General features: G+C 43.4%; 2 protein-coding genes across 3 annotated transcripts; both read left to right on the top strand.

Annotated features, from left to right (window-relative positions):
* The first annotated feature begins 2,098 nt into the window (after window positions 1-2,098).
* THG1L (tRNA-histidine guanylyltransferase 1 like) lies at window positions 2,099-8,102 on the top strand. 2 transcript variants are annotated; one of them, XM_016209539.2, is made up of 6 exons: window positions 2,099-2,289; window positions 3,092-3,268; window positions 4,021-4,190; window positions 4,878-4,966; window positions 6,236-6,343; window positions 7,632-8,102. In XM_016209539.2, exons 1-6 carry the CDS (start codon window positions 2,099-2,101, stop codon window positions 7,791-7,793), a joined length of 897 nt encoding a protein of 298 aa, XP_016065025.2. In that variant the 3' UTR covers window positions 7,794-8,102. The 2 variants fall into 2 exon arrangements, with proteins under 2 accessions (XP_016065025.2, XP_087673073.1); XM_087816947.1 differs by lacking the exon at window positions 2,099-2,289 and having other exon boundaries at window positions 3,119-3,268; window positions 4,116-4,190.
* Window positions 8,103-10,803: 2,701 nt separating this feature from the next.
* On the top strand, window positions 10,804-19,069 carry LSM11 (LSM11, U7 small nuclear RNA associated). The gene is made up of 4 exons (XM_087816952.1): window positions 10,804-11,254; window positions 15,897-16,036; window positions 17,887-17,970; window positions 18,430-19,069. The coding sequence occupies exons 1-4, from the start codon at window positions 10,804-10,806 to the stop codon at window positions 18,838-18,840; spliced, it is 1,086 nt and encodes a 361-aa protein (XP_087673078.1). The 3' UTR covers window positions 18,841-19,069.
* Window positions 19,070-20,639: the final 1,570 nt, after the last annotated feature.

Below are 20,639 nucleotides of genomic sequence, written 5' to 3' on the forward strand. Positions count from 1 at the left end.
TCGCTCTCACATTGATGGTTCTCTCTCTCTTCTCCCCCTTCCACTCTCTCTGAAAAGCAAATGAAAAAAAATATCCTCAGTGAGGATAAAAAAAAAAATAGACATTAATGTCCAGTTAGATCATAAATATCTGTTGTATGCAGGTTTGTTTTTTTAAATTATGGTAAAATACATATAACATACAATTTACCATCTTAACCCTTTTAAGTGTACAGTTTAGTAAAGTACATTCATATTGTTGTGCAACCAATCTCTAGAACTTTTTTCATCTTTTACAGAATTGAAATTCTACACCCATTAAACAATTCACCCTTCCCCACTTCCCTTACCCCCTAGCAACCATCATTCTACTTTCTTTCTCTATGAATTTGTTTACTCTAAGCATGTCATTGAGTACCCAGAATCATATGGTATTTGTCTTTTTGTGACAAGCATCCTTACTCCCTTCCCCGTCCCTGGGCCCAGCACAGGCCAGGCTTACTACTAAAGGGACTTGGAGTGGGAGGCCCTGGGTCTGCTCTTTCACTCTGCCCAGACTCCAACAACCTAGGATGGAGGTGGAAGGCAGGGTCTGATTCTGAAACCCTCCGGATCACCTCCTTTTCAAGGTTTATTCCCATCCCATTGAGGGGTGTACTGGGGTGTAGGTGAGGCAGAGGCCTCCTTATGTAATTGGCCTTCAACGTGGTGGTGGGAAATCTTCTCTCTTCCTGCTTTGGCATGGTACATGGTTGAGGCCATTCTTAGCATCAGCTGGATCCTTCTAGGATCTGTTGAAGAGGAGTAGCCATAGCTCCTTTTGGCTCTTCCAGCTCTGTCTCCAAACTCTTCAGGAGGGGTGACTACATAGGCAGTTCCCAGCTTCTGCCTTCCCCTGTAACCTCTGAGCTCCTTCTGATGGGGCTAATGGTGATGATCTTTTCCAGGCCTCAGTGGCTGGGGAAAACTGCAATGAGGCATCCCTGTCCTTTCCTTAGCACATCACATTGCTGCTCCTTCTCATCTGTTGGCCTAGACTGCTCCAAAACCTCTGAGTGTGATGTAATCAGTGGTCTCTACATTCACACACCCTCCCCAAACTTAAAGGGGACAGGAGAGATGACACCTATCAGGATCTTCCAGTGATTCTTTTGGTGCCCTCCTGCAGTGGCAGCACTTGGCAAGCTCTGCAGCTTTCCACCTGGCAAGTGAGGAAGCAGTCCTCTCTTCTTGCCTGCCCTTGAAGGCTCCCCATACCTGCCACTACTTGTCCCGGGGGCAGGGTAGGTGCTCCCAGCACCTCATGGAAGAGGGATGTATGGGCAGGGAAGGAAGTAACATCCTGTTGCTTTGATATATATGTATCAAAAGTGTGTATGTATATATATACACACAGATATATATATTTACACATATATAATATGTACTTATTTATGTATCTGTATCTTTTCCTGGATGGATATACAAGAAACTGGTGATAGTAACTGCCTAAAGTATGGAGTTAGGAGTTAGCAAGAGACTTACTTTTCACCATATATCCTTTTATATTGTTTGAATAATTTTCTTGAGGATAAAAACAATAATGTAAGTAATGAATTCAAAAGGGCTTTATAAATCATCAAACGTAATACAAATAATAGGGTTTGTTACTATTATAGATTACACATTTTGTGTGTTCCCTGTGTAAACACACAAAGAGAAAAGACACTGGAAGGAAACTCCAACGCTTTGACATGGAGAGGGGAGATATGAAGTATTAATTTTCTTAATTATATTTTTCTGTATATATACAGAAAATGGTATTTTACATTTTCTACAACAAATCAATAATTGCTATTTAGAAAGAGAAAAATCACAAAACTTTAAACTTAGAAGAAAATTTTTTTAAACTTCATTAGAGTGATTTGCTGTAGGACGGGAGACAAGCCAGCAACTGTGGATCGTGCATAGGGAAGACTGAAACTCTCCTTCCAGGCCGGGAAGTGGGTTGAGGACTACAAGGAGAGGCGAGAAAGATGCGGACCTCCAGTGAGGCTAGAGCGGCTACGAAAAGACAAGGGCACTTCCGGGGCGGGGCTCTCTGGGCCTTCGCCCTCTGCGCGGCGGGGTAGGGGCGGGAATGTGGGCCGCTTGCTACAGGAAGGTTCGCGATTGCTTGGCTTCCACTTCCGTCACTCTGAAACGGTGCCTGAAGTTGCGGGCGACCATGGCAAAGAGCAAGTTCGAGTACGTGCGGGAATTCGAGACTGAGGACCCCTGCCTGCCCCACTGCTGGGTGGTGGTGCGGCTAGATGGAAGGAATTTCCACCGGTGAGTGCGCTCGGCTTCGGGCCACGCGGCCCGGCGGCGCTTCCGGGGATATCCTGGACCTCGGATCGCAGGCCCGGGCTCTTTGTCACCGGAGTAACGCGGCAGCCAATGAGCGCACGGCATTGAGCATCATTCTACGTGCTGGCTGCTATGTGGTTGGACGTCCGGGTAGTTAAATGGGACATGGTGCTCCCCTCGTGAGAAGCCGGGCCGGGTTGTCTGCGAGCGGAGACCTGTTAGCAAAAACCTTGTGGGAAAAGTCCCTCTCGGACACAGTACTTCAGGTCTTCAGCCAGTTGCCCCGGTATTTTGTTTGAGTCCTTGCTGTCGGCAACTCTTTACAGTATATTCTTTCATTGTCAATAACAGGCCACGTGGCCTGGGCTCAGAAGGAAAAAAAGGTCAGAAAAAAGGCAGAAGTGTAACAGAAAGATGGGAATTTAATTTTTTAAAGTGCCATTTTAGTAATCGTTATTATAATTAACATTGAACACTTCTAGGGAGCCAGGCATAATTACATTTCTTATTTTCCCCTAATCTCCAGGACAATTGTATAAACATTTGCTATCCCCATTTGGTAGAAAAGGGAATTGAGGCTTAGCAATTATGTCCCCTTTTTTCAGTGGGTCAGGACAGAAAAACCTAAATTCTTAATGGAATGGATTAGGTTGTGGCTAGTGGAATGTTTGGACTCACAGCACTAGTACAGTACCTTCCTCTTTAAACAGCCTCTTTGACCCCTAGTGTTAAAGCAAGCTCTCTGCATTTATGCTCTTTCCCCCCCTCTCTTTCTCTCATGAAGGTTTTCTGAGAAGCACAACTTTGCAAAACCTAATGACAGCCGTGCTCTCCACCTAATGACGAAATGTGCCCAGACAGTAATGGAAGAACTAGAGGATATTGTGATTGCATATGGACAGAGTGATGAGTACAGCTTTGTGTTCAAGCGGAAAAGCAATTGGTTTAAAAGAAGAGCCAGGTAATTCCATAGCCCTGCTCCATCAGAATATTTCCTGTCAGCATCTGATTTCTGCTTTTCTTAAACACAGACTCGTAGTCCACAATATGTCTGTAGTATTTGCAACTGTGGAATGTATGTATATTCCTGTTTGGACTGTTGTACTTCCATCTGATATCTGAGCATTTCATATCTGATTCTTTCCATTCCATTCCCCATCACCTTCTAGACTGATTTGGCATTGAACATTAAGACTAGAAAAATAGACCATGGAATATAATATTAATGATTCATAGGTTGGCTTTAGCCAGTGACAGGCATTTATATGGGCATTGCAGTATTGCTTAAACCTTTAATGTAGGAGAATTTCAGTATTTTAGTACAAAATAGACAAATCTCATATCTGAGCATTTTGAAACTCTTGCAGGAAACAAATTGTATAATCAATTGGTATGTTTTTAAAACAATAGTTCCTCTTCTTTTAAGACTTAAAAAAAAAACCCTCTCTAACCGTAAATTCACATTACATACTACAGAAAAAAAAGTTGGTATTAGTAAATTACTTAGAGTACTAAAAAGAGAGGCAGGCTACATTTTAAGTATGTAACTGAAATATTAAAATAGTTTTTCTTGGCCTAGCATATTTTATCTCTAGGTTTGCTGGCCAGTTTGTGTAATCTCTCTGTTTTACCCACAGGGCCCATCTCACTGTTGAATTCATGTCATGTATTTTCTCTTTTCTTGCTCCACCCAATGTGCCTTACACTTGCAAGTAAGTTCATGACTCATGTGGCCTCCCAGTTCGCCTCCAGCTTCGTGTTTTATTGGCGGGATTACTTTGAGGATCAGCCCCTTTGGTATCCCCCAGGCTTTGATGGAAGAGTTGTGGTGTATCCTAACAACCAGACCTTAAAGGACTACCTCAGCTGGCGGCAAGCAGATTGTAAGTGAAAGGAATTAAGCAGATGTGATTTAAATCACCAACTCCATACTTTAGAGGTGGTGGTCTGGTACAAGTTTTGCTCACATGTATTTTGTTTGGAATGAAATCCTCCCTCCCAAAATTTTTTTTTTAAAGTCAGAAGATCTAGCAGTACTAGGTCTGTATTCCCACTTGTAGTGGACAGAACCTGTGCAGTGACTGCTGCCTTTACACACACACACACCAGTATGCCACAGTCTACTATTCCCTGTTCCCCGGGGAAGGGGATGTGGTAGGGAAGGTCACCTCAGTGGGTTTGAGTTGTGACTCCTGCCTTATATGACTGTGATGAAATGTTTGTGAAACTTCTCATTTGGTGTATCTTGATTTTGTCAGAACTGGAAAAGGGGTAGGAGTAATCTGAATCACATAACATGGAAAGTATTTCTAATTTCGGTGCACAAGTTAACAGATATGTGTAAAATATAACTAAAATGGCAGAATAAAAAACTGTTAGGAAATACCTTTGTTTCTGGCTGCCCACTTCCCCCCATATCTCCTGTGTATGGTTTTGGGTGGGTCACTAAATAGCTCTTGAGATCTTTTTACTTTAAAGAGGAGAGAGGTGGGGCTCTAGTACTCACTGAAACATGGATACTGAATAAAGATTATGTATGTTTAAACAGTACTACTTTGTTCTCCTCACAGGTCATATCAATAATCTTTATAACACAGTTTTCTGGGCACTCATACAGCACTCTGGACTAACACCAGTACAAGCCCAAGAGAGATTACAGGTATAAAGATCTTACTGCATTAATGCTTAATTGGGAACAGTTTTCTGTAGGCTCTCCCATAATATTTTGCATTCTTTCCAATTTCTCTTTACAGCTTTGATTTGAAAGCGTATAAAAAATCACTAGTAGCAGCTCTGCTGTTTGCTTGCTCTGTGACGCTATATGAGTTACTACTTCTCCCTGAGCCTCAGTGTCCTCAGATGGAAAATGGGATCAGTGACCTTGGCTCTGCATTCCCACGTAGTAATGCTTGGCCAGAACTGAGTATTGGCTGCCCTCTTTAGACAGGGCATGTGCTGCTCTTTTTCTGTCAGTCCCACCTGGCCTATTTTCTCATTGCCATTCCCTGCTGGGCACCTTTAGATTTTTGGGGTCTATGACCCTTATGAATTATAAAGAGTCTAGACTCTGGGAGTCAATCATACTCAGATCATGCTTCTTAATTTTATCTTCTCTGCCTAGTTTTTTATAGGTAAAATGAGGAAAATAATAGTTCCTACTTCATAGGTTTACTTTGAGAATTAAATGGCATGACACATGTAAAACATAGGATGGGACAAAGCACATTGTAAGTACTTAATAAACACTGGCTTTTATTATTAGATGACAGTGCTACTTATAGGATGATTAACTCTGAAATGAGATGATGTGTTATAGCAACTAATACAATGCCTGGTACTTTATAATTATTCAGTAAATGACTGTCATTATTAACAGCGATGATGAGGATTTATATATAGCAGTGATAGGAATAAGAATAGGTCTATCCCGTTTGGAAGAGCCAAGTTAAGATTTTGGTTCTAGACAAATAAGAGCAACCTATAGTCTTGGGCAATTTATATAAACTTTCTAAGCTTCAGAGTTCTCATCTGTAAAATGGAGATGGTTATCAGAGTCAAATAAGAATCTATACATAAAGAATCTAGTACAGAATAGGTAATCTCACTATTAATTCCTGTCACCCCATCACATTCATGACTTGTGAAGCCATTGTTTGCTACAGAAGAGAACTTGTTTTTACATTCAATATTATTTTGTATTAGTTTCAGGTATATAGAATAGTGGTTAGCAGAAGAGAATTTTATGAATTTACACATGTAAAGATTTGAACTGCTCTTAAAATTATGCAAATTCTTTAGTATCAAAAGATACTTGATAAAACACTTCCACTTGATTTGTTTGTGGAAGTTTAGGTAGAGGGTGGACTGGTCAGGTTAGGGGAGAGATAAGGCATAACTAAGGTTTGTATGTCTCTCTTTATTTTCTCAGGGAACTCTTGCAGCAGACAAGAACGAGATTTTGTTTTCTGAATTCAACGTCAACTACAATAATGAGCCATTGATGTATAGGAAAGGGACTGTGTTGATATGGCAAAAGGTAATGCTGTTGTATCCCAAGAAAAATGGAGGTCAAAAAAGAAGAGAGTCTGTACCCATCCCAAGTTTGTCTTGCTTGCTAGCTTTATGCTGATATGACTGCAGGTGCTAATACGAATTAGCTCCTTTCCAAAACGAGATGCTATAGGTTACTATCTCAATGCCTTTTTTTTTTTTGGTCAGACCATGCTCATTGTATCAGTTTGTCAGTGAACTTTGTTATCTTGAATCTCCCCTATAAGTAGAAACACAGATCTTTAGAACTATTACACTTATTTTTCTGTGTCATAAGTTCTCTTCAAATCAAATGAAACCCTGTTATAGGGTTACAGCGCAGGTATGAGGATTGCGTTCGTAGAACATTTGTAGAAATACTTTCTCCCACACTGGATAATACCATTAAATGGTCTATCCATCCTGTGACAACTGTAATATGAGTCCCTAAGAGATGTTGATATGAGGGTTCTGACATTTGCAGAATATTCGTGAGATTCCCCAGACACTCATACTTAATGTTCTGTAATGAGTCTACATTTACCTAAATCCTTAATTCTACCAAAATTTTCTCTCTTGTTTCAGCTCCTGGGGCATAATGATTTCTCTAAACCTCTTTCCTTCCATCCAAAGTAGTTTTTCTGAAATGAGTGTTTTTAAGTATTACGGGGGAATCTTGAGAGCTAGTCATTTCACTAGCAACTTCAGCTCTTTTATTAGTGTTTTTAAAGCACATTTGTTCTTTGGCACAGGCTTGGATACTTCTTGGGAGAGCAGAAATGCCATTAATTCTATAGTTATTGCTAACAAGGAACAAGAAATCTCTTCTTTATTCCTAAGATGTTCTTTCAGAATATAGCAACATAACTTTTTTTAAGTGTTTTTAAAATTTTTTTTATTTTTATTCATTTCAGAGGGAGGAAGGGAGAGAGAGAAAAACATCAATGATGAGAGTCATTGATCAGCTGCCTCCTGCACATCCCCTGCTGGTGATCAAGCCCACAACCCAGGCATGTGCCCTGACCAGGAATCGAACCATGATTTCCTGGATCATAGGTTGATGCTCAACCTCTGAACCATGCTGGCTGGGCAACATAACTCTTTTTTAAAAGCATTGTTAATTGTAAAGAAATTCATGTATGGTGAGAGAGGTGTGTGTGTATCTGTGTATCTTCTAAAAAATATATATGTCTCAGAAGTATATAAAGTAAAAAAATGAACCTCCCTCACATCTCCCCCTCCTCTCTCAAATCCACTCTCAAGTTAACCATGTCAATATTTTAACTTACCTGTAGGTGGATGAAGTCACAACCAAAGAAGTTAAGCTGCCAGCAGAAATGGAAGGGAAAAAGATGTCAGTGACCCGATCCAGGACTAAGCCAGTGCCCTTGCACTGTGATATCATCGGGGATGCTTTCTGGAAGGAACACCCAGAGATCCTAGATGAAGACAGCTGACCCTTTACTTTTCTGTCCTGCTGTGCTTAACCACAGAAGGCCCCCCCCCCCCAAGTATTCTGGTCTTAGGTGGCCCAAGCATCCCTACTACCCAGAACAGTGTCCCAGGAGTGACATGACTGGCTGGGAGGGGAACAGGGAAGGAAGGCATGGATGAGGTGATGTATCGTGTTCTGCTTTAAGTGGCTATGTATCGTGTTCTGCTTTAAGTGGCTCACCCTTTTTGCAGTGTTGGAACATGCTTCCTTTGGTAGAAGTGCATTTTTTTAAAAATTGTGGTACTATTTTTATAAAGTGAGAATTATTTTATGCCTTGCAGAATGAATCATTTTTAGATTGTGGTATAAGTCTTACAAAAACCTGCCAAACTCTTTTCACCTATGATGGAAGATGAGCCCAGGGTTTATTCTTGTGCACCTGTTCCTAACTAGAGAATCCAGTGACCTTAAATCTCACCTTCCCACCCCCCACCTGCTTGCATTCATCTTTGGCAGACCTGGAGATAAATATAGCTTGATGCCTGCAGGATGTCTCTGAATTCAAGAATTCCAGGAAAAACTCAGGGCTTTGTGTTAATCTCCAATTTGGCAACGTTGGCTGAACAAATGAGTAGTTTGGATGTTCTTCTTAAACATTCCATAGATTGATTTTGTAGAGTTAATTAGCGTGATCATCATGGTCTTGCCAGGGGCATTGCTTGCAAGGCTAATGATCTCTTTCTAAGAAGAATTATGTGTATGAGAGAAAGAAAATGTGTGACAATGAGTGAACGAGGAGGGAGAAACATTCACTCTGTGTCCTTTAGATACTTAAAAGTCACCTTGTCACCTCTTGGACTTCCTGAAAAAGATTCTCAGGTAGCCTCTGTATAATCAGAACAATGACATTTGAATTGGAGAGCAGAGGGGTCAACACTCCCCTTGGGGTTACAGGTGGCAGGTGTCAAAGGAGTCCTAATAGCTCCACCTGCTGATGACCAGTAGAGATGGGTTGGTTGAAGTGCCCAGAGAGCCGCAGCAGTAATTTCATGTTGCCAAGCTCTTGGCCTCTGAAAAGGGGGAGGCAGTGGAGACAGGTGGTGAGAGAACTCACATTGCCTCTTGTCCTCATTTCATGTTTTAGAAGAAAGAAGTTATTTGGCTCTATTAAGAATTAAGAGACAGCCCATGTCCCAGTGCCTGGTCTTGCATTGCAGAACTTACAGCCAAGAAGATGTATTTTTGAAAGAGTGACGGCTGGTTGCATCCCTTACCAATTGATACCCCATCTGTCGATGCCATATTTTCCCTTCCTGTCTTCCACAGGAATAGGAGATGTTTTGTAATTGATAAAATCTCTTTGAGAGGAAAAATAAAGGTTTCAACTCCCTTGGGCTAAATTTTCATTTATTTTTCTTATACAAATGCAGTATATGGATCCAATTTTTGTATGTGTTTGTATGTCTACATAAGCCAGAATACATGTGCCTTTCATTACAGCAGTGGTTTACAGACTTCTGGATGCAAAAATTTACTTGAAATGCTTGTTTAAAAGGCCAGTTCCATATTCCCCCATAAAACTCAGAGTTCAGTAATACGGTTTATAACCCCAAAGGCTTCTGATGTCTGTGGTCATTGATATACTGCATTTTGGGCCACAAGGTATACTGTGATAGGCCAAATGAGGCAATAAGATAATGTAGCTGTTGGCTGGGAAATGTAAGTAATTTAGAGCATTTCATGTAAAAATAAATATATAGGCATTAAAATACAAGTTTTCAAGACAAAACCATCTGAAGAAATGTGCTATGTAATACTACAAAGGCTATTACTTGATTTTGTCATAAGATAACGGAGACAGGCACTTGTTCCTTTGAATTTCCAGCAGTTTGCAGCTTTGAGTTTTGTCACAAAGTATTGAGCAAATGAATATCCTAGGCTTAATACTCAAACACTATAACTAAATCTGTAGTGCTGTTACTTAGAAGCCGCATGCTTGATGGGTTTTGTTGTATGTATTCATTCCAATGTATATTGCAGTTTTATATTCATTTTCATTTTGCTCTCTAAAAGAATAGTATTAGGGGCTTTCCTTTCTGAATCTAAAGAAACTAAGATATGCACAAAAGCAGCTGGTATAGTTAATACTAGTTGACAGTTTCGGGGAGTGGTGGCAGTTAGATTTTTGTGGCCTGTAGGTGACTGGAATATTTTACCTCTGCTGGATGAGGGAATAATACCTGGGCCTTTGGTACAGACTATCATTTTAATATCAAAAAACAAAAAATGTTTTGCAGAGCAGAGGCTATTCTAATCCTGTTTTACAAGAGCTGAATCTTTTCCTCCAGTTGCTTAGCAGTGCTTAGAAAATCAGTGATATAATGAATTTTCTTTAATACTAAGGTTTCTTGTGTTAGTGCAAATTACTTTTTTTATAGGATGTAGGAAATGGGAGAACTGGGATCTACCCACTGTAAATTATTTCACCAATATTAGCTAACATTCATAGAGCACTTATTATGCACTCTGCATGCACTATATCTTCATTCTTATATAAAGACCAGGAAAAGCTCAAGTAATTGGAGCCCAGGTAGGGTAACTCCCAGTGGTAACTCGGCGGGAAAGCCGACTGGGACGTTCCTTGCCCCCTTTCCCAGCCTGCTCGCGCTGGGAGCAGACCGCAGCCCCAGAGAGCAGGGAAACGCCGGGGGAGTTCGTTGCCATGCTGGTTCCGGCCTCGACCCCGGGGAATCTGGAGTATTAACAGACACCCTAAGTGATAATGACATAGATGAGGAAACCCTGCATTAAAGCAGGTTAACCTGTCACCCGCGCGCTGGGGCCCGGGGGGGGGGGGGGGGCTGACCCCCCGCAGCCGAGCGCCCCGCCCCCGGCTGAGCAGACCACGGGCAGGTGCTGCCCTCCGGCGGCCGCGCCGGCGCAGTGCGTCCCTGCCCCGCGGCTGCGCAGTGCCGCCCTCTGGCGGCCCCGCTCCTCCTTCCCATCGGCCTCAGCTTGCGGGCCTTTCAAACATGGAGGAGCGGGAGCGGGAGTGGGGGGCGAGGTCGCCCGGCGCCGGCAGCCCCGCGCGCCCGCCCAGCCCGCGCCTGGACGTCAACTCTGACAGCTTCGACCCGCTGCTGGCCCTGTACGCGCCCCGCCTGCCCCCCATCCCCTACCCCAACGCGCCCTGCTTCAACAACGTGGCCGCCTACGAGACCTTCCTCAGGACCGGGGGCCGCGGCGGCGGGCGCGGGCGGACGCGGGGCGCGGACCCGGGCTCAGGAGCCCCCGCCGCCGCCGCCGGGCCCTCGGGCAGGACCCGCCGCCGCCCGGACGCCCCCGCCCCGGACCCCGAGCGCATCGAGCGCCTCCGCCGCCTCATGGTGGTGCGGAAGGAAGGGGACGAGGCCGCCGGGGGCAGCCGCCGCGCGCCCGCCCGGAGCCGGAGGGCGCCGCGCAACGTGCTCACGCGAATGCCCCGTGAGTGCCGCGGGCGGGCACGCGGGGGGCGGCGGGGGGCGGCGGGGGGCCTCGGCGGAGTGACGGGGCGCGGCGTGTGAGGGGAGGGTCGCGGCGCAGGTTCGCGGGGAGGGGGCGCTCGGGGAGCGTGGGACGTGGGGCGGCCGTGTTCAGTCAGGAGGGGTCGGCCTGAGCCGGGGGGGAGAGGAGGAAGCTGTAGGGGGCGGTGCGGAGCCGCGGGGGGCCTGCGGAGCCTTGGGCGTGTCGGCCTGCGGAGGCGGCGGGGTCGGTGGAAGCGGCCGCCGGGGCGGGGTGACGAGGGGCCCGCGGAGAGGACCCGCGGGAGTGGCGGGGTCTGCAGAGGCGGCCGTGCCCGCGCGTCACGGGGAGAGTTTGCAGGGCGATGGCAGGTCGGAGAGGACCCGCGCGAGTGGCGGGGTCTGCAGAGGCGGCCGTGCCCGCGCGTCACGGGGAGAGTTTGCAGGGCGATGGCAGGTCCTGGGGACCGCGGGCGGAGGCGCTGGCGCGGAGCCGGTGTTGGGGGGACGCGTGTTCGGTCGGTGGGATTTGGAGAGGACGGGGTGGAGTGTGGGGAAACCTGTCCAGCCAGCACACCGAGTGACGGCTCGTCCTGGGGGCGCCCTAAGCAGGAGAAGGTCGCAGGGTGCTGATACACACATGTTCGCATTGCCACATCCCAGGCGCCGAGCGTGCCCCAGGCACAGGCTCCACGAAGACGGGCATGTTTTACAGCCCCTCTGCCAGGCTGGGTGCAGGACTGTCCGTCAGGCTCGGGTTACCATGTGCACAGGTTATTTAAAGTTCTGAAGTGGAAATAGCTCAGGGGAATTCCTCAGGGCCTCCTAATACATCCTTAGAGTGAAGCTGTAAACAGCAGAGGTTGCCCATGCGATGCGTGAGTTAGGTCTTGTATAAACGGAACACAAACAGCCCAGGGTTATGTGTTTTGTCGTCTGGCAACCAGTTCTCACATCTGCCCCGCAAAGGCAGTGACCTACTTAGCCGTTCAGAGCATCTGTATCCTGATCGCTACGTTGTGACATTATTAAGTCACCACTGCCTTTGGAGTGGAGGGTTGTGCTAAGCAAGGGTATATTTTGTTTCATTCCTAGAAATGTGTTTGTTAAGAGAGAAGCATCCTGAAAAGCTGTGCGCTGTTAGGGGTGCGTTTGTGAGATGACTCACCATGCCCCAATGTCCCTGACCAAGCTTAGGGTTCACCCCGGCTTGCTTGTCCAGCAGTAACAGAGATGGAGTATCATGTTCCTAAAATAAGACCAGTTTGGAGGACCTGACTTTGGCTCTACTCTTTGCCACATCAGACTCAGAATGCAGCATTCATTTTCATTTCGTCAGTTATTGCTTTGCTAGTGAGATTGTCCAGGAAAAGAAATATTTGTGTGGTGGGTGGCGTTACCTTTATCTATGGAGCACTTTGCTGTATTGTTCTGACAGAGTGTGAAGACCAGCTTTGTCGACTTCCCAGGGTAAAATATATGCCTGGAATCGAGGTCTCAGAGAATATGCCCTAGGCACTGAAAATTTTAGCCACGCCACTGGAAACAGTGGAATGTATATGATAGAGATGGGTAGACATCACAGAGTTGATGACCTTCAGAAAGCAAGAAAGAAAAAAAAACAGCATGGGTGAGGATTAGATTCATTCAAGAAAGAGTTACTATAAAAGGTAAGCTTTAGGTCTTGAAGTTAAGGAGGAGCATGACTGTGGATAACAAGTAATTATTTGAAAATCAGGCTATTGAGGTGTAATTTACACATAGCAGAATACAGCCTTTTATTTTTATTTTATCTTTATTGTTGAGAGTATTATAGATGTCTCCCCTCCTTTTATCCCCTCCACCCCACATCCAGTGAGTTTTGAAATCACTACCGAAATCAAGATACCGAACAATTCCATCAGCCAGAAAGTTTTCTCATGCAGCCCTTTATAAGTCAGGTGATAATTTCAGTGTTGCTAATTATAGCTACTGTAATTGAACACATATGTGCTGTACACTTTGCTAAGCCCTTTAGATGCATTATATCTCATTTTGCCCTTAGATACAACTTGATAGATGAAGGAAGATACTGAAGCTTAGTTATTAACTGTTATTGCCCAGGGTCACATAACTGGTTACTTTGCAGCTGAGAATACTGGTTTTGTCCAACTCCAGGGCGTATGTGCTTAACCCATTATGCTAGTCTCAGGAGAGGGAAGAGGAGAGTACACTGTAATGGTTGCTTGTTTTGGGGGTGTGGAGGGTGCTGCATATGTGAGGCAGAGGGTTTGTGTCCAAAGCAATGAGAATGGAATTTGGGTCCAGAGAGGGATTTGTTGCTAGAATGTGTTGAAGAGACAAACCAAAAAGTTTCTTTTGACTTTGTGATGATAGAGAGAGAACGGTGTGCTATTTTTTAATTTTTTTAAAATATATCTTTATTGATTTCAGAGAGAGGAAAGGAGAGGGGGAGAGAGAAATAGAAACATCAATGATGAGAGAGTCATTAATCAGCTGCCTAGCCCGCAACCTGGGCATGTGCCCTGACCTGGAATCGAACCCCGATTGCCTGGATCCTAGGTCGATGCTCAACCGCTGAGCCACAGCCGGCCGGGCTAGTGTGTCTATTCTTAAGCAAAAGCACTTTTAGGGCAAATGTTTCTAGGAGCTAAGTTTCTAGTAGTAAAATTATTTAGGGGTAGAGCAGAACACAGTTTGACTATCTACGTTTGAATACTGGCTCCTCTACTTTCTAGCTATTTTAGTTTAGGCAAGTTACTTAAACTCTTTAGGGCCTCAATTTCCTCATCTGTGATATGAGGACAATGATAGAATCTACATATTGTTGTGAGGTTTAAATTAATTAACACATTTAAAGCACTTAAAACAGTAATCATCCTTAGCATATATGGAAATTCTCAGTGAATGTTAAATGTCACTGTTAGACTGTCATAATTAAAAGCTGTAGGTCAAGATGCATGTGACCTGACATTGACTGTTGGCTCAGCTGTTTACTAAGTAAGTAACTTTGAGCAAATTATTTAAACTTTTCTGAGCCTTGGTTTCCTCATTTATAGAATGAGGGGAAATAAGAGTATGTGTTAGCTGTAAGGATTAATGAAAATAATGTACATAAAGTTAAACTTACCACGGGGCGTGGCCCATACTGAGGGCTCAGTAATTGGTGATAATGATGGTGACAGTGATGATGATGATATGGTTAGTTGTGGAAGGAGACAGGTATTAGTTATTGAAAATCTGTTGTCTGAATTTTGTGATTGCCATGAGCAAGGAGAAGTAAGAGTGGAGTAAAGATGACCTGGACTTGGAAGGGTGTGACCCAAGCATAATGGCAATGCAAGGGGGATTGAGAAGAAAAAGTTTCTGCAAAGATGAGGCTTTTTTTTCCTCTCCCTTTGGTCATATTAAGTTTTTATAAGCTTAGCTTATATCTACTTGGAATTTGTCAGAGACTGCTGGAAAGAGATTCAGAATGTGCATTCTGATTCAGAATGGGGAGCTCATTTTTGCCTTGGCAGTTTGCTCTGGTAGGTGGTGCTAGTGTCGTACCTTTGATCACAGGAGAGAAATGCTTCCTGGAATTACACCTTATTAAATTTTTGGAAGAAAAAAAATCAAGAGAAAGGCACAGATGTGAGAATTGAAAGACCTGAGTTTGCCATTTGCCATTAGAATAAGAGACTGTTGTTAAGATACTTGCTTTTCCTTTCTCTTTGATTTGGGGTGTGGGGGAGAAGTGGTGCCCTGTTTTTTCCCCAAGTTAGAAAAAAGAATGGTCTGTCTACTCTTTGAGGGAACACATGTGTATGGGGGTGAGGTGGGGGCAGCGTATGTATATAGGCAAAAGGAGTAATCCAGGCATTATAATCAGTTTCTAAGACATTGAATTATAGAGATTTATTCCTGAATCTAGAAGCTGACTAATCATCTAACTTTATTTTATGAATAAGGAAACTTGGACTTGTAGAGAGAAAGTTACCACCAAGGTGACACAACCAGTGATAATGACCTAAATGGTGTTTACGGTGCTGGATTTAACACAGTCTGTGTTAAACATACCCAGGTACATATACACATACATGCACACCCTTATATGTCAAAGGTTCAGAGAATTTTAGAATATTGCTAGAGGAAGGGTAGGTGATGAAGGTCAGACCAAGCTCTCATGTTCCTTTCCAAGGCTGCTGTTTCTGCCACTCTGCCCCACCTATGTCTTCTTGCCGAATCTCCAGTCTGACATAAGCTCCTACTTCTTATCTGTTAAGTCACTTTCTTCCAAGAGTACTTTTCATCTGTTAATTTATCACCACTATAATTTATAAGCCCACCCACGCCTGAAGAATGAGGAGGTCAAGGGTACCCATCCTAGTTATCCAAGCTGTAGCGTGGAACTGTCGTTCTATTTTATGTCACTAGGAAGAAAGCAGAAAGTGACTTTTTTGTTTGTTTACTATCAGTGGCATTAATCTCCAAAGAATTTTGCCTTGCAAACTTGGGAGGGAGGGAAAGACTGAGACTGTGTATGCCTGAGTGTGAGAGTGTGTGTGTGTATGTGCGAGAGAATATGTGTATGTGTGTGATTTAGTTGTTCATGCTATGTGACTATTCTTTTCTCATTTCAGTGCACGAAGGCAGCCCTCTGGGTGAACTCCATCGTTGTATCCGGGAGGGGGTGAAGGTGAACGTTCACATCCGCACTTTCAAGGGACTTCGGGGTGTCTGTACAGGCTTCCTCGTTGCATTTGACAAGTTCTGGAATATGGTAATTAAGCCTTCTTCAGGGGCTGGAGAACCTCTTGGGGATTAGATCTTTTACAAGTCTAAAGGTCCTGAGTAACCTTATTCAGCGAAGCCTACAGAATAACTTCCCAGAAGAACTAGAATCCTTACACCCTCCTGAGAAACAACAAAAAAGTTCCTTTTATTGCTTCCTTTTCATTGAGGCAGTGGCTGTCAGCAGGGTGGTTTTTCCCTTCTCCTCCTTCCCAGGGACATTTGGCAATGTCGGGACATTTTTTTGATTGTTACAACTGTGGAACAGGGTGCTACTGGCATCTAGTGGTTGGAGGCAAAGGATTCTGCTGCATGTCCTACAGTACACAGACGGCCCCCAACAACAAAAAATTACTCAATGCAGAATGTTTTTAATGCCAAGGTTAAGAAAACCAACCTTAAGGAATGATTACTTATTTCAACTGTTTAGTATTTTTATATTGATTTCCTATTAAAAATATTTATTGACGTCCCACTTTGGCTGGGTATAGTGCTAAGTATAGAAGTTTCAGAAAGGAACTTTCACTCTACTGTTTTTGGAAAGATAGATAAGGAGGATAGGGGGAGCAGACATATTAATAAGTAAGATAGTTTGCATGGTGTTTCTTTATGGAATGTACCCCCTCCAACCTTTTAGAGTCTACTGTTTACTAGATATTTGAAGAAAAGAAGGGGTATATTACAGCACAGCTATAATGTGGGGCAGTTCAAATAGGAGCCACCAGGACTTTGCAGTGTTTCTTTTCCATATGGTTGTTCATCTCCAGCTTTTCTTCTCACTGAGCTTTATCTCCATCACACATTCCCCTGGGTAATAGTAGTAGTTGCTAATATTTACTAAGCACTTGTTATGTGCCACATACTATGTTAAGGACTTCATATTATCACAATGAATGAGTCGTAGGTCTATTACTGTTCCATTTCACAAATGAAGGAATTGAGGCTACAGATTTTAGAAGATTGGTTCAGATCACTCTCTCAGTAAGTGGAAGTACCAGGACTTTATTACAGGTCTTTCTGACTTTTCTAACCATTATGGAATCAGAAAACCTGAATTTGAATCCTAGCTTTACTACTTCGTTACTGTGTGACTCTAAGGCTCAGTTTTCTCGCCTCTAAAATGTAAGAAATTTTTTATTATTATTATAATTTTATTTTTGAAGGAAAAGGACTTAAGATAACATATGTAATGACAGTGCTGGTAATAATAACACTGTCAGCTTATACTTGCATGGTGATTTACACTTTTCAAAGTAATTTCTCATATACAGTCTCGTTTGATCCTAACAGCTGTCCTGTGAAATTATCTCTCAGTGACGAGAATTCACCATAATTCATGTGTAACTCTGGTCAGTCTCTGTTAATTGCTGTCACAAAACATAGAAACTGGAAAGGGAAAAGAAGCAGCAGTGTTTCTCAAAGCATTGACCGAGGCTGTCCTGCATCAGAATCACCTGGGGCTTCTGGTTAAAACAAAGTTCCTGGGCTTCATCCCAGACCTACTGAATCTGAATCTCTAAGGGAGTAGTAGCTTTGGATTCATACTTTAATAAGCTTCCTGGGTATTTATGCACAGTGAAATATAAGAACCTCTGTGCAGTTGTAAAGGCCCTTTACCACAGAAGAAATTCATCTTACATGGTTGTAGCCTCTTGGAAATCCTACTCAGAGGGTGCCAGGTATTACCTTTTTTTTTTCTGCCCAAGAGCTGAGTCACCTGTTAAGTTTAATTCTGCTACAATTAGATGTTATTTTGTCTTTAAAATTTTTTTTCTGAAAGCCATAAAAATAATATTTTTAACTTTGCCTCCTTTTTCCCCCTTTGGGCTGTTTCTCTAGGCACTTACTGACGTGGATGAGACCTACCGAAAGCCTGTTCTAGGCAAAGCATATGAGCGGGATTCTTCATTGACTCTCACGAGGGTAGGCAATTTCTCCTGACTTCCTGAGTACCCAGCATGCTTTCAGGCTTAGGAATTAAGATCACTGAGCCCAGTGACCAGGGTTTCCTAGTGGGAAAGCCTGGTGCTGTCAACCAAGTATGCCTGGACCAAGGTCTTCATTAGTGTCTATTCTTATGCATCCAGCTAATCTCAGATGAGCTCCTGCCTTGGACCTGCATATTATTTGAGCAACAGGTTACCTCTTATAAGCCTTAAAAATCTTTCTGTTTTTCCCAGTAGAAATAAGCAGGTGCCTTTTCTCTTTACACACTTACTGATTTATCTGAGTTATGGGTAAAAATAGAAAATTCATTACTAACTTTTTAAAACTTGCGAAGCAAGTTGTCCACAGAGCATAATTGAGGAATCTGGTCTTTTCCCCCCTGTATATTGAAAGAGGGATGTTAAAGGCTAATATTTGTCATTGTTTACCTTATAGCTATTTGATCGACTAAAACTTCAAGATTCCTCCAAGAAGGAGGCAGATTCTAAGTCTGCAGTTGAAGACTCCACTCTGTCCAGATACTCCCAGACATCCACTTGGAAGGTAGCTTCAGTGTGGGGAAGAGGAGATACTGACCGGGGTTCACGCAAACATTCCCGCTCCGTCCCTTCTTCCCTGCAGGCATCTACAAGGGAGGAGTCCAGGTCAGAGCTGTCAGGGAGGACTATGCGGACAGAAGGGTCTAGTGTGGGAGGTACCTTTTCCAGAGCTACTACCCTTTCTAGGGGCCAGTCCCGTAAGAAAAAGAGAAAGCCCAAGGTAGATTACCAGCAGGTATTCACTAGACACATAAACCAGATTTTCATCCGAGGTGAGAATGTCCTACTGGTTCATCTTGCACAGTGAACAGCTCAGCCTCACTTGAGCTTTGGTTTTTAGAAATAAAGTGCATGAATTGCTGCTATGCTATATCCTAGTATCCCAGTGAAACCCTGAGTTGGAATGATTCCTTCTGGTACTGCATGTGTTGAGAAGAGAGCCAGGCTTGGTTTCTCTGGGAGATGAGCTCCCTCAAGGGGAGAAAAGCCTTGGGAGGGTGGGTGCTTGCATTAATATCAAGGCAATAATATCAGGCTGCACATGGGTACACACATCTGATTTGGTATGCTGTACCTCAGACACTCAGACCAAATATAAGATCTTCCATTTGAATCAGGGGTTGTAGTATGAATTAAATTCACTCTATGGACTCTATAGTGTGGAGGAGAGAGACTCATCTCAAAAAGAATGATCTCATTTTAAAAGCTAGTGCCTGGGTACTCATGAATTTGATTCTAAGAGTAGCAGTATAAATTTCCCTGGAGCCCTGTACCCACATCTTGAAACGACTGTTGAATTTTGCTCTACACCATTCTCTCTTAATCAAGAAATGTAATCTATTATCTTAGGATATATATAAGATCTAAGAAAGTTACCAGCTTATGTAAGGGTAAAATTTGAATAGTTGGTATATTCAAAGCAGCCGGCAGTGAATGCCCTGTTTGTATCCCTCTCCTTATTATGGGAAGGAATATGGGACCTCAGTGGTCTTCCCTTACCAGAAGTAACTTCTGTGAATGGCATACCAGATGGGACTGTAAGATGCTCCTGTGGTGGCTTATTGTCCCTTTCTCTAACTTCTGTGGCATGGTGCTAGTGCATGTACCCTGTGTAATTGCCCCTCTGTGACCTGTCCTGTGAGCTTTATGGCAAGGGACTGCGACCTTCATGTGTGGCTTCAAAGAGTGCTGCATGAACTTAGTAATATACATGCATCATACAGCTGAAAATCCCCTTTCCAGGCAGGGCTGGCCCTGTGTAGAATATCTTTCAGAATGGTTTTCATGAGACGGCAGCGGTAGTTTTAATTCCCTTGTATCAGGCCAAAGAGGTTCTCACAAACTATAGTGGGTAGTGTCTGTAAAGGACAGTTCATTCACAGCCTGGCTTCAGTAGCAGAAATACCATAGCACTCTCCAGTACTGCCTGAATCATGTTTTATGCTTTTTCAGTCACCAGTGCAGAATAGGCTATATCTTGACACAGACTGTTAGGCAACATTGATTTTTGTTTTGTTTATATTTGGTTTTATTTTAGATTACTCATGTTCACAGTACAAATAAGAAACAGCTAACTAGTTAAAATGCTTGAAAAGAAGATTTTCCCCTGCTGCATTTGTTGTATAACTTAGGTAAGCCTTCGGAGAAGCAGGGCAAATAAAGGTTATGGAGCTGGGGTGCCTGGTCCTTCTGCTGGCTGGGTCATTGGCTCATCATATAATGAAAGGAGAGCAGACTTAACCCCTCTGTGCCTCAGATTTTCCCCATCAGACACCTACCTCACAGGAGCACTAAGACAAAAGAAATTTAGGAAGGCATTCTAAAGTCTCTGAACTTGTTTAAGTGCCATGAGTAATTTTTGCTAACTGCATTTCATAGTTTGGTTAGAATTCTTATGAGCAAGGCAGGTAATCTCTGTAGGTGTCATAATTATGATCTTGCTGTGATCAGAAGGCCGTAATGTCTTCAGGAACTATTTTCCATATTCCATTCCTTTCTCCTTTGGGATAGTGGAAGTTTCAGAAGAATATCTTCAGTAAAAGGAGAGTAACATTTCTTTGCTGCTCCTCCTACATCCTAGTCCCCACCCTTCTCTGATCCTTATCA

The sequence above is a fragment of the Miniopterus natalensis genome, chromosome 4 (genome assembly GCF_054644295.1).
Source record: "Miniopterus natalensis isolate mMinNat1 chromosome 4, mMinNat1.hap1, whole genome shotgun sequence".
NCBI lineage: Eukaryota > Metazoa > Chordata > Mammalia > Chiroptera > Miniopteridae > Miniopterus > Miniopterus natalensis.